Below are 13,737 nucleotides of genomic sequence, written 5' to 3'. Positions count from 1 at the left end.
TCTCTCTCCTTTCACTCTGACTTTGCTGTAGGGTCGCTGAGTGGCGCAGCAGACAGATCCCTGGTCCTGGGGCCAAGCCCCATACCATCCCTTAGGCCCAGCATCCACCTGGCCCTATGGTCCTGGACAGGCCTGAACTTTCATTTTTTAAACTTTTATTTTTATTCACGTTTTTTAAACTTTTTCTTACATTTACAGATTATTCTGGATTGTGAGAGGTCTTTGATAGTGACTTCTTATTTGTAAGAGTTCATGCAATATTTCATGCCCATTCTGTTATTGTTGTATTTTTTAAATGAACAGAAATCTATTTTCTCTCCTCCAAGGACCTGTTAGTCTTATTAATGCAAGGAACTTAAGGTGAAAATAAAATTTATCTACTAAAGCCACACCAAATTGCCTAAGCAGAGGTATCAAACTCCCCAGAGGGTCTGAACAGGATTAAAAATAAAATACTAAACAGATATTGTAAATGTGTGGTTTTCACAGTCAATAAGCAGTGGCAGGGATCCATTTTTACTCAATGGCCTCTCCAGATGAGGGGATTGATGAGATTAGGACAGCCAAATGGTTAATGATGGGAAAAGAGGGAACCTCCCTGACTCTATCTTGTAACTCAATTCTGGAGCTAGCTCAGTTCCCTTTCTATCAACTATGGGTTTAATCAACTTACAGCTTGTGAGAAAATTTTATGCAAAGGTAAGAACTGGGAGAAACCAGTGGTATGTTGTTTGAACCTAACCCTCTGTGACTGGGAAGCTGGACCCCCCCCCCCACTTGCTATTTAGATATCCCTCACTGGAGACCTAGGTTTTGCTGATCAGAGCAGTTTTCTCACAACAAAACCCTTATGCCTTTTCTAAAAATTGGCTGGCAGCTCACATACACCTGCAGGGACTGGACCCAGTTCAGGGAGTTCTGAGGTCAGGAATAACCCCAATACTCTTCCCCTCCTAACTAGAAAAGTATAATCTTTCCTCAATTAGAAATCAAATTACCTAATGTTGTATCCCCATTAATTACTTTAATTACTTGATCTCAAATCATTGCTTTTGGGGCACCAGGGTGGCTCACTGGATACAGCACTGGCCTGGAGTCAGGAAGACCTGAGTTCAAATCCAACCTCAAATGGACTAGCTGTGTGACCTTGGGCAAGTCACTTAACTACAGTCTTACCAAAACCAAAAAAAGAAAAGAAATTATCCAAGGATTGTTTGTAATGTAGAAAAATCTGCCTCCTCCTGTATTGGGGTCCAGGTCAAAGCTGAGGAAGGAGGACATGCATTATTTAATAAATCAATGGATTCAGACTCCTCCAACCCATGTCTCCTCAGTCATGTGCTCTTTCACCCACTACATGGTGGCCCTTCCCAAGGGTCCCACAGCCACAGGTGTCAGAAGTAGAATTGGAATCCAAGTCTTGGGGCTCCCAAGACAGCTCTCATTATATCACAAAAAGATTCTAAAAAAAGGAATTAAGAGGGGCAGCTAGGTGGTGTAGTGGATAAAGCACTGGCCCTGAAGTCAGGAGTACCTGAGTTCAAATCCGGTCTCAGACACTTAATACTTACCGAGCTTGTGTGGCCTTGGGCAAGCCACTTAACCCCACTGCCTTGAAAAAAAAAAGGAATTAAATTCTTTCTGCTTCTCAACTTTTGTGACTGATGTGCATCATCTAGTTTACTATCTTCCGTACTAAGAAAAAGGTATTAACCGGTTAAATTCTTAAATCTTAAGTTAATTGCTATGTCCATTAGGTTAATGGTTACATAGAGATACTTAAACTAGAAAAGCTATAGATAAATAAAAAGAATGAAATTCCTACTTTATTTGAGTGACTTTTTATAAAGACAACAGTAGAATTTTGCACTCACTCTTTTTTTTTTGGTAACTTAAATCCCCTCCCCCCCAATAAAGTAAAAGGGAGAGGTAGGGGAGAGGAAGTGGCACTTATTGCAAAGTGTCATAATAAACATGAAGAGAATCAGAGAGTTTAGCACACTTCCCTGGCAAAATATAAATGAAAGCTATGAAAGGAATGCTTCACTGTCTGCAGTCACCCACCTTACCAATTTAATTATACCTAGTTTTCTAAATGGACCCATAAGCCTTATTTTCCAAGGTAATAATTCATGACCTTCTCAAGTACCAAAGAATTTAATTCTATAATCCATTTTGAATGAACATTTTAGGGTGAGTTAGGAAAAAAGGTATTTTCTTTTAGCTAAGTTGATTAACTCAGTGATCATAATCAGAAACAGGTGAATGTCTTAGGGATAAATGCCAAACAATCTGATTACATAAGATTTAAAGACAACTTCAAATGAATAAGCTACTGACAGTGGGTTACAAATCTTAGTAGCAGCTTTATATTTAAAGACCAGGACCTTAAAGAAAAGCTAATAAACAAGTTAACAAAATGAATAGCTCTCCTTTATGAAAAGAAAAACACATGACCATTTACACTGGTCAGATATGAAAATCAAATGCTAGTTCTTCCACTACTAAATTTGTGACTCTGGGCAAGTCAGCCTTTCTGGGCCTCAGGCTACTCATCTGGAAAATGAGGGTGTTTTATCAAATGATCTCTAAGGTCCTTTCCACTCTTAGATTTTGTAATAAGTTTTTTAATTCCAGAGTCCAAAAAGTGAGCTTTAAGTTCAACAGAATTATTTTACTTTTTCTCCAGATTCAGTCGTTTAGCTTTTTTTAAAGAAATGTTCATGCTGATAAATACAGAAATTAGGTTCCTGGGCAATAAAGCAGAAGTTGCACCCAAAAAAACTATAGAGATCTGAAGAAATAGAAAGTGAGAGGGAAGAAACACTAGGCAAGTTAAGAATGACCAAGATGATAAAGTCTAGAGTAGCAGTCAGAATTACAATTACTGTCAGAATTTATATCTTCTCTCTGTCTTTCAAAGGAGAATCAAGTGGTGGTTCACTTAAAGCGAATGGTTTAGAGGTCTCTTTTAGTCAATGATAATGAGATTATAAACAAAAAAAGAGAGCATCAGGGTCCAAATTTCAAATTCCTAATGTGTGAAGTTCATTAAGAGACTGTCCCTTGCCTCAAAAAGCCACGGTCATCTAAAATAAAAGAGAGATTATCAGCATTCAAACTAGAGGGTAGCAATCTGTGAAGTCGTTGTTGTTGGGCTAAAAATAAGCAGTTATGTCAACTGTTTATACAAAATGTCCCTGGAAATTATATCCTGTTCTCCTTTAGCAATTAAACAATCACTGAAATACAGTTTATCACCATTGCTTCCGGTCAGTAATCTCAAATATTCAATAATTTACACCAGGCAGGCACCATGAACAAGACATTTTGATGAATCAAAATCATCATCAAACTACTGTTTGTGTCTAAATTAGGCTCCTACGATTTTGATATGAACATTAAAGTTTTTACCTTCCTTCCTTCTTTCTGTTCCAAATTAACCCACAAAATCTGAATAAGCTTCTACAGGGCTTCAAGGAATACTGTGGTACTACCCTAATTAATTTATCATCCAGCTGAGACAAAACATAAATATAAAAAGTTACACAAGAACTGTGAATTAATTCTTTAACTTTTGACACAGATCAGGTGCCAAGTTCATTACTTGGCAAGATGTGTGTGCCTAGTCTTTTTAAGAGTCTTAAGAGAAAATGACTTTTCCTGATCTTTCAGAAACTTTTAATGTTTAACCTATTGGGTTTTTTTTTTAAATAAACACCATCTGTAGGATACTCAAAAATTTTCTAAGAGAAATATAAAAACAGCTTGCATTTACAGAGCTCTTTAAGGTTTCTTTCTTTCATCTCATTTCGAATGCAGTATCTTCCTCAGTTTCCTAGAGGAAAAACGAATTTGCAAACTGAACCCCCTCAAACTTTGGAGCAAAGATCCCATGTGGTCAATCGCATCCTGTGACTGGATTGAGGACGGAGCAGGAATCGGGAAGGCCCGAGTTCAAATCTTGCTTCTGGCTCCCGGCCAGAGATTCTTTGTGTGTAAAATGGGGATCACTAACAGCAACCATCCCTCTCCCAGGATCCCCACATTTTGCAAAGAGGATAACTGAGATAGAAAAAGGCGCTCTGCGCTACTGCCAGGGTCACTGTCTGGGTGTTGGGCTATTGGTATGGTCACCATCTGGGCACGGTGCTATTGCCATGGTCACTATCTGGCTATTGGGCTACCGCCGGGCTCACTCTGTGGGCACGGCGCTACTGCCAGGCTCACTCTCTGGGCACGGCGCTACTGTTTTGGTCATTCTCTGGGCACGGCGCTACTGTTTTGGTCACTCTCTGGGCACGGCGCTACTGTTTTGGTCATTCTCTGGGCACGGCGCTACTGCCAGGCTCACTCTGTGGGCACGGCGCTACTGTTTTGGTCATTCTCTGGGCACGGCGCTACTCTTTTGGTCACTCTGTGGGCACGGCGCTACCGCCGGGCTCACTCTGTGGGCACGGCGCTACCGCCGGGCTCACTCTGTGGGCACGGCGCTACTCTTTTGGTCACTCTGTGGGCACGGCGCTACCGCCGGGCTCACTCTGTGGGCACGGCGCTACCGCCGGGCTCACTCTGTGGGCACGGCGCTACTCTTTTGGTCACTCTGTGGGCACGGCGCTACCGCCGGGCTCACTCTGTGGGCACGGCGCTACTCTTTTGGTCACTCTGTGGGCACGGCGCTACCGCCGGGCTCACTCTGGGTCAGGGTCCGCCGCTGGGGCGGCGGCACAGAGAAGCTGCCCCGGGAGACGAGCGGGCCGAGGGGTGCGCGGGGAGGGACCCGAGCGAAGGCGGCGCTCCCCCCGCCCCGAGCTCCCGACCTGTCCTCGCTGGCCGTGATCACGCCGTCCTCCTTGGGGATGAGGAGCGCCGCGGTGACGGCGTCCTGGTGGCCCTCGATCTTGCTGAGCAGCACCGGGCGGCTGCTCTGCGGCCGCGAATGGATTTCCGCCGCCATCTTCGCGGCGGCGGCGACGGGAACGTCGGGAACGTGGGCCGCGACGGCGGCGACGGCGGCCACGGCGACCACGGCGGCCACGGCGGCCGGCGCCGCTCCTCCGCGGATCGCCGTCAGCTGACGGCCCCGGAGCCCGGGCCGTATACCCGCGAAGAGCGCCGCCGCGGCCCGCCGTATCGTCCGAGGACGCCGCGCCTCGGCCGCGAGGGGGCGGGCCCGCCCCGCCCACCGGCACCTCTGAGAGGCGGGGCCTCGGGGGCCGGGCCGGGCCACGCCCCCTCCCCCCGGGAAAACCAACCCGGGAAGCCCGAAGGCGGGCGCTGATCGCGGCTGGGCTGCTACCTTATTACACGGAATACCGGCGCCCCGAAATGGCGAGGCCGGCACTCCTCAGCCCCCCCCCCCCCACCCGTGCCTCCCGGTCTGGGCTCCTCAGAAAACGCGTAATTATCGAAGGAGCACGCGAAAAATGGTTTGGAACAGTCTGGAAGGGGGCATGGATTGGGGCAGTTTGATCACCTCATTTCACGTAATACACCCTTTTTAAGGGAAAACTCTGTGTTTCTCCATCTGGGTTCTTAAGAAAAGGAGTATTTTTCAGAAAAGATTTTACAGGCAGAAGAAGGAAGGAGCTGCTGGAGAGAAATGGAGATGCAAAAAAGAGAGTGATATATAGATTAAAAGTCCAGAAGGGGCACGACTTAGGCCACTTTGTTGCCAGTTACTACTCTATCTTATTTAATGTGACAAAACCCCGACCCACCCCATCCAAGTTAGGATTTGTCAAGGAAGGGCTCAGTGTGTGTCTGTGCATATCTCAGTGTGTCTGTGTCTCTCTGTGTCCGTGCGTCTGTGTCTTTGTCTGTTTCTGTTTGTTTCTTTGTATCCACGTCTGTACCTGCGCGAATGTGAAGAGTTACTAAGTAACCATAGAGAGGCAAAAAAAATCAATAAAACATTTTCTAAATATAGAAAAGTTCAGAAAAACCTACAGAAAGAATGATTTGATCACTCTCTCATTAAAGTTAATACGCCTTTAAAAAAACATGGATCGGGCGGCAAGGTGGCACAGTGGCTAGAGCACCGGCCCTGGAATCAGGAGTTCAAATTTGACCTCAGACACTTAATGATTACCTAGCTGTCGGACCTTGGGCAAGCCACTTAACCCCCTTGCCTTGCCAAAAAAAATTTTTTTAAATTAAAAAAAAAATATGGATCAAGTTCACAGTTTCACAGACAAAGCTCTTTTACTCTTTGCTTATTGGAAGATCTGTGTTTTGATACCAGCTTAGTAGAACAGATTGAATACCAATGTACAGAAACAGATGGCACAGTAAACTAAGTATTTGATAAAGCTAAAGATTCTTGTTATGAAGTAAGGCAAGAATTCATCATTTAATAAACATGTTTGGGAAAACTGGAAAGCAGTTTAGCACGCACAAACCATCATCTCACTATCTGTATAAACTCAAAATGGGTACATGATTTAGACATTATGGGTGATATCAAATTAATGGAACTTGGGAAAAAATTACTGGTCAGATTGATGGAAAGGGGAAGAGTTCATGATCAAACAAGAGAGGCTCACAGGAGATAAAATGGATGAATTTGATAATACAAAATTTAAAAGGTTTTGTACAAATAAAACCCAATGCAGTGAAAATTATAAGAGAAGGGGGAGAATCTTTGCAGCAAGTTCCTTTAATAAAAGTCTTCTTTCTTTTTTTTTTTAGGGTTTTGCAAGACAATGGGGTTAAGTGGCTTGCTCAAGGCCACACAGCTAGGTCATCATTAAGTGTCTGAGGTCACATTTGAACTCAGGTACTCCTGACTCCAGGGTCGGCGCTCTATCCACTGTGCCACCTAACCACCCCATAAAAGTCTTATTCCTAAGATTCATTGGGAACTAAGTCAAATTTACAAGAGTAGAGAGTGTTCAGAGAAAGCAATACAAGCTATTAATAAACATGAAAAATGCTCTACCTTGTTAATGATTAGAGTCATTCAAATCCAATCAAATCTGAGGAACACATCAAGTTGACTAAGATGACTAAAGGAAAATGAGAAATCCTGGAGATGTTGGAATATAAGTACAGTAGTGCATTGTTGGTAGAGTTGTGAGCTAATACAAGTATTTTGAACAGCAATTGGGATCTATGCCCCCCCAAACCTATTAAACTATATGTGTATACACACACACACACACACACACACACACACACACACACACACACACACACCACACAATACACCCCTTTCACTCATTAATACTGCTATTATACCCCCAAAGAGATCAAAGGAAGAAGGAAAGGACTTATATTTACCAAAAAATATTTATAGCAGCTTATTTTGTTGGGGCAAAGAATTAGAAACTGCTGATCAATTGGGAAATGCCAAGGCTAGTTATGATACATGTTTTGTGTTATACTTTTGTTTTATAAGAAATAATGAAGGGGATGGTTTCAGAAAAATCCAGGAAGTCTTATATGAACTTAGACAAAGTGAAATGAGCAGAATTAGGAGAACAATTTATATTAATAACATAAATGTTGTAAAGGAAATCAATTTTGGGCAGCTAGGTGGCTCAATGGATAAAGCACTGGGTTCAAATCCAGTCTCAGACACTTAATAATGACCTAGCTGTGTGGCCTTGGGCAAGCCACTTAACTCCATTTGCCTTGCAAAAACCTAAAAGAAAAGAAAAAGAAAAATCAATTTTGCAAGACTCACTCACTGAGGACCACAGCCATGATTCCAACATATTCATGATGCTATCTACTTTCAGATAGAAAGTGAAGGACTCAGTACAGATTGAAACATGTTTTTTACTCTTTAGATTTTTGGAGAAGGCTAATATGGGAGTTAGTTTTTCATGGCTATGCACATTTGTGAAGGGGTTTTGTTTTTCCTCTCTTCCCTATTTGGTAGGTGAAAGAAAAAGAGGAGAGAATTAGGAATTGAAAATAATTAAAACTGAATTATTGTAAAAAAGGAACTAAAAATAAAAATGTATTTATTGATAATTGTCAAGTTGTGATAAATTAAAACATTCATGGTTTTTTATAATTTGGTATTTCAGTTTTATAAGTAGCAAGAAAGGCCTTGAATCTCAATGACAATTAACCCCTAAATATCCTTTCTCATTGTTTTATACAAGGAAATCTTGGTGTTTGGTTCATTTCCTGTTTGGTTACTTAACCTGACTGGCAGTGATCTCTTGGAAAGAGAAGCTGAGTCCATTCTGCATAAGTAACATCTGGGTCTGTAGCTAACCATTAAATTCACAGTAAACATAGTTGAATTTCCAGAATTTGAGTTTATCTTCTGGGTGGGAAAAAGGATTTGGGAGTAGGGGATGGGAGAGGCTTTGGGTTTCTTTTTTATCCAGTATCTGTATTGATTTTTTCTTCTGTAATTGTCTTTGTTCCCCTGTTGGGCTCTCCTTCTGAACCTAAATCAAAGGAAAGAGCTTTCTAACCTTTTGTGGATAAACAGAGAGGGAGAAAAATGCCTGATGATATTTCAGCATTACAGAAAGTTAGAATTGCAAAAAATCTTAATCTTCAAAAGCATATTAATTACTTATTCTGGCAAGGCACTGAGGATGCAAAGAAAAAAAGATGGGAAATAACTGCATTCAAAGAATTTAGATGGGAGGAACTCATATTTTATCCAACTCTCACTTTTATACAATTCAGAATCTGAGAAGGAAACTTTTTTGATTTCAAGCTGAAAAGGATTTTAAAGGTCATCTAATATAATCTCATTTTACAGAAAAGAGACAGGTCCCAAAAAGGTTGTCACTTTTTGACTGGGAGAATATGATGAAAGTGGATTTGAACCCAAGTTCTCTGTTACAGAGGGGATAAGAGCCCAGGTCATCTGACTCCAAATTCAGCCCCTTACATAACACCAAGCTACTTCAAATATGTTAGATATCCTTCCTAATAAATGGAGATATTATAAATGCTTTCCTGTTCCATGAAATAAATGACCCCTATGTATACTAAGCAGATATTCTTGTATGTGTGTGGTTCAATTTGTTTTTATTTTCAAAGAACATTCTTATGGATCATAGTTTATACTGATGAGTAAGAGCCTGAGGTTTACATTTTTAATCTTGATGTAAAAATGATGAGATCCTCTGGATCTCATATTGTTTATGTAAAGTTCCCAAAATATGCATCATAGGATTCTGTTAGCTAATAGGATTGATTGTAAAATACTTTGAAATAAATTAAATACTACTTATGATTATTTTATGTCAAAATTCATTTATATAAGAATAATTTTGAAAATCATATAAAAGCAGTATATCTGTACATATTTTTATTTCCTCTCAATTGCGTATTAAAATAATTTTAATCAATTTTTTAAAAGTTTTCAGTTCCAAATTCTATCCCTTTATCCCCTCATCTCTTCATGAGACAGTAAGCAATCACATATAAGTTATGCCTATACAATCATTGTAAAAAGTTTCCAATTAGTCATTTTGTATGAGGACTCAGTAAAAAAATGAAAGAAATTGAAAAATAGCATACTTCAGTTCACTATCCAAGCAAATTCAGTTCTCTTGAGGTGGATAGTAAGTATTATCACAAGTCTTTTGGGATTGTCTTCTTGTATTGTTGAGAATAGCCAAGGCATTCACAATTCTGTGTTCTGGTTTTGTTCACTTCGCTTTGCATCAGTTCATGTACGTCCAATTTTTTCTGAAATCATCCTGTTTGTCATTTCTTATAACACAATAATATTCAGTTACAGTCATATACTATAGCTTGTTTAGCCACTCCTCAATTAATAGACATCCCTTTGATTTCCAGTTCTCAGCTACCACAAAAAGAGCAGCTTAGAGATAGTTTTTTGTACATAGAAATCCTATTTTCTCCCCCTGCCCCTTTATCTTTGTTAAGTGGACAATATTACAGCCCTTTGGGCATAGTTCCAAATACAAGCAATATTTTTAATAAGACTTGGTGTCTAGTCTTTTAACTTGAATGCTGTAATATGGATCTCTCCAAATTCTAGGAAATAATTCTCCAATACCTTAAGCTTTTTTTCAGTGTGGATTGTCAACAACCCTTCAACAGTGTTTATTTGCATAGCCAGAAGCATGTTAAAATCTGTGAACCAGACAGAAAACTGACTATAAAGTGATTTCCTTTTTTGGTAAAGCTCTTTCTCATCAGAACTTGCCAGATTCCAGAGAACATTAAATCATACCAGGAAGAAGAAATGTCTGTTTTAGACAATAGCTTGGCCTAAAGTGTTTTTTGGTTTAAAAAAATTCCCAGATCAAATACTGGGGACCCCTGGATAGTAATTTCTCCTTGTATGATTCTTCCAAATGGCGTTATTCTATTTTTTTCAATAATTTTTTCCTGTAAATAATCATTTCAGAAGAGATCTCCTTGGGTGTATTGTTTTAAAACCTTATTAGCTGAAATCTCCACTTCTACCTGCCCTGTTTTCAATTTTTCCTTCTGTTTTATTGTTGTTTGTAGTCTTCCTCTTCATTCCTAGGGTAGACTCCTTTCTTTCCCATAGCCCTCTCCCACCCAACCAGATAAAATCTTTGTTTTCCTTCAAGACTCAGTTTAGGTGTACCCTCCCTGTGATTCATTGACTCCTCCCAGAACTAGCCAGCTAGTTCCTTATTTCTCACCTGACTACGGTAGGATATTACCTCACTTGAGTACAAGGTATCTCTTCCAATCCTCAATGTGCTCCCCTTTTTCAGTTTCCTTTTATGTGATGTCTTCACTGATTAGAATGTAAGCCTGAGGTCAGGGACTATCATTTTGCTTATATTCATGTTTTTTTCCCCCAAGTGCTTAAGACATAGTAAACCCTTCATAAATGTTTCTTGACTTACTGAGATGCCATCTCCTCTCAGGAGCCTTACTCAGTTACCCAGGCAAAAGTTATCTTCACACCTTAATTCTTCTTGTGGTGGATCTCTCCTAATGGACATAATCACATTCTACTTAGAGTTACTTTTAATTTGTGTCTTGGTTTTCTCTTCCCTCTTGAATTTTATTCTTTTTTTTTAAATTTATTTTTATTAAAAATATTGGGTTTTACTAAAAATAAATTTAAAAATCTTTTAAAAATTTTACTTCCTTCCACCCCCCCCACACACTGAAAGCAATCTGTCGATCTTTACTTTGTTTCCATGTTGTACATTGATCCAAATTGAGTGTGATGACAGAGAAATATCCTTAAGGAAGAGAAAAAGTCTAAGAAAAAACAAGATCCGACAATAAGATATCTGGTTCCCCCCCCCCCCCCCAAAAAATTAAAAGGAATAGTCCTTGAACTTTGGCTCTTTATCTGAATACAGATGACACTCTCCTTTGCAGACAGCCCAAAATTGTTCCTGATTGTTGCACTGATGGAATGAGGGAGTCCTTCAAGGTTGATCATCGCCCCCATGGTGCTGTTAGGGTATACAGTGTTTTTCTGGTTCTGCTCATCTCACTCAGCATCAACTCATGCAGATCCCTCCAGGCTTCCCTGAAATCCCATCCCTGGTTTCTAATAGAACAATAGTGTTCCATGGCACACATATACCACAGTTTGCTAAGCCATTCCCCAATTGAAGGACATTTACTTGATTTCCAATTCTTTGCCACTGCAAACAGGGCTGCTATAAATATTTTTGTACAAGTGATGTTTCTACCCTTTTCATGATCTCTTCAGAGTATTGCTGGGTCAAAGGGTATGCTCATTTTTATTGCCCTTTGGGCATAGATCCAAATTTCTCTCCAGAAAGGTTAGTTGAGTTCACAGCCCACCAACAATGTCTTAGTGTCCCAGAGTTCCCATATCCCTTCCAACATTGATCATTATCCTTTCTGGTCATATTGGCCAGTCTGAGAGGTGTGAGGTGGTACCTCAGAGAAGCTTTAATTTGCATTTCTCTAATAATTAATGATTTAGAGCCATTTTTCAATATGGCTATGGGTTTCTTTGATCTCCTCATCTGTAAATTGCCTTTGCATATCCTTTGACCATTTGTGAATTGGGGAATGGCTTTTTGTTTTAAAAATATGACTCAGTTCTCTGTATATTTTAGAAATGAGTCCTTTGTCAGAATCATTAGTTGTAAAGATTGTTTTCCAATTTACTATATTTCTTTTGATCTGGGTTACAGTGGTTTTATCTGTGCAAAAGCTTTTTAATTTAATGTAATTGAAATCATCTAGTTGGTTTTTCGTGATGTTCTCCAACTCTTCCTTACATAAACTGCTCCCCTTTCCATAGATCTGACAGGTAAACTAGTCCTTGATCTACTAATTTGCTTATAGTATTGTTTCTTATGTCTAAATCCTTGTAACCATTTGGATCTTATCTTGGTAAAGGGTGTTAGGTGTGGTCTAACCTAAGTTTCTTCCATACTAACTTCCAATTTTCCCAGCAGTTTTTATCAAAGAGAGAATTTTTATCCCAATACTTTGGACTCTTTGGGTTTATCAAACAGCAGATTACTATAATTGTCCCCCTCTTTTGTACCTCGTCTATTCCACTGGTCCACCACTCTATTTCTTAGCCAATACCAAACAGTTTTGATGACTGATGCTTTATAATATAATTTTAGATCAGGTAGGGCTAAGCTCCCTTCCTTTGCACTTTTTTTCATTAAGTTCCTGGAAATTCTTGACTTTTTATTTCTCCATATGAATTTACTTAAAATTTTTCCTAACTCATTAAAGTAATTTTTTGGAATTTTGATTGGTAGGGCACTAAACAGATAGTTTAGTTTTGGTAGACTTGTCATTTTTATTATATTAGCTCTACCTATCCATGAGCAGTTGATATTTGCCCAGTTATTTAAATCTGATTTAATTTGTGTGACAAGTGTTTTATAACTGTTTTCAAAAAGTTTCTGAGTCTGTCTTGGCAAATAGACTCCCAGGTGTTTTATATTTTCTGAGATTACTTTGAATGGGATTTCTCTTTCTAGCTCTTCCTGCTGTATCTTGCTAGACATATATAGAAAAGTCCAGGATTTATGAGGGTTTATTTTATGACCCGCAACTTTGCTAAATTTGCTAATTGTTTCCAGTAGTTTTTTAGATGATTTCTTGGGATTCTCTAGACAGACCATCATGTCATCTGCAAGGAGTGAGAGTTTTGTCTCTTCCTTCCCAATTCTAATTCCTTCAATTTCTTTTTCTTCTCTAATTGTTGAAGCTAACATTTCTAATACGATATTGAATAGCAGTGGTGATAATGGGCACCCTTGTTTCACCCCTGATCTTATTGGGAATGCCTCTAGCCTCTCCCCATTGAATATAATGCTTGTTGATGGTTTCAAGTAGATACTGCTAATTATTCTAAGGAAAAGTCCATTTATTCCTACACTCTCTAGTGTTTTTAGCAGGAATGGATGCTGTATTTTGCCAAAAGCTTTTTCAGCATCTATTGATATGATCTTATAATTTCTGATAGGTTTGTTGTTCATATAATTGAGTATACTAACAGTTTTCCTAATATTGAACCAACACTGCATTGAATTTTATTCTTGAAGGCAGAAACCTTATTTTGTTCATTTTAGAGTCCCAGCATTTCAAAGAATATGTGCTAAGATATTAAGTTTAAAAAAACATGAATACATTGTTTATTACATGAATTGCATGAATAAAAAGAAATAAAAGCTCCTTCCTATTCACTCCACCATGCTCATACAGGATGATAGCTTGAAGGAAGAGAAGAAGATCAAAGTTTATGTTTACCAATAATTGCCCTTCTCCTAGACCTTCCCTTTTTAAGTTACC

At 39.5% G+C, this 13,737-nt stretch overlaps 1 protein-coding gene across 1 annotated transcript in view; it reads right to left on the bottom strand.

Moving 5' to 3' along the window:
• Positions 1–5,030, bottom strand: part of WDFY1 (WD repeat and FYVE domain containing 1) — a 67,147-nt gene extending 62,117 nt beyond the window's left edge. The window contains exon 1 of the mRNA XM_074191265.1: positions 4,821–5,030. Coding sequence (XP_074047366.1) covers positions 4,821–4,957 — 137 coding nt within the window. The 5' untranslated portion in view covers positions 4,958–5,030. The remainder of the gene's footprint in view (positions 1–4,820) is intronic.
• Positions 5,031–13,737: the final 8,707 nt, after the last annotated feature.

The sequence above is a fragment of the Macrotis lagotis genome, chromosome 6 (genome assembly GCF_037893015.1).
Source record: "Macrotis lagotis isolate mMagLag1 chromosome 6, bilby.v1.9.chrom.fasta, whole genome shotgun sequence".
NCBI lineage: Eukaryota > Metazoa > Chordata > Mammalia > Peramelemorphia > Peramelidae > Macrotis > Macrotis lagotis.
The sequence above is the reverse complement of the archived record's forward strand: the minus strand, read 5'-3'. Positions and strand labels throughout refer to the sequence as shown.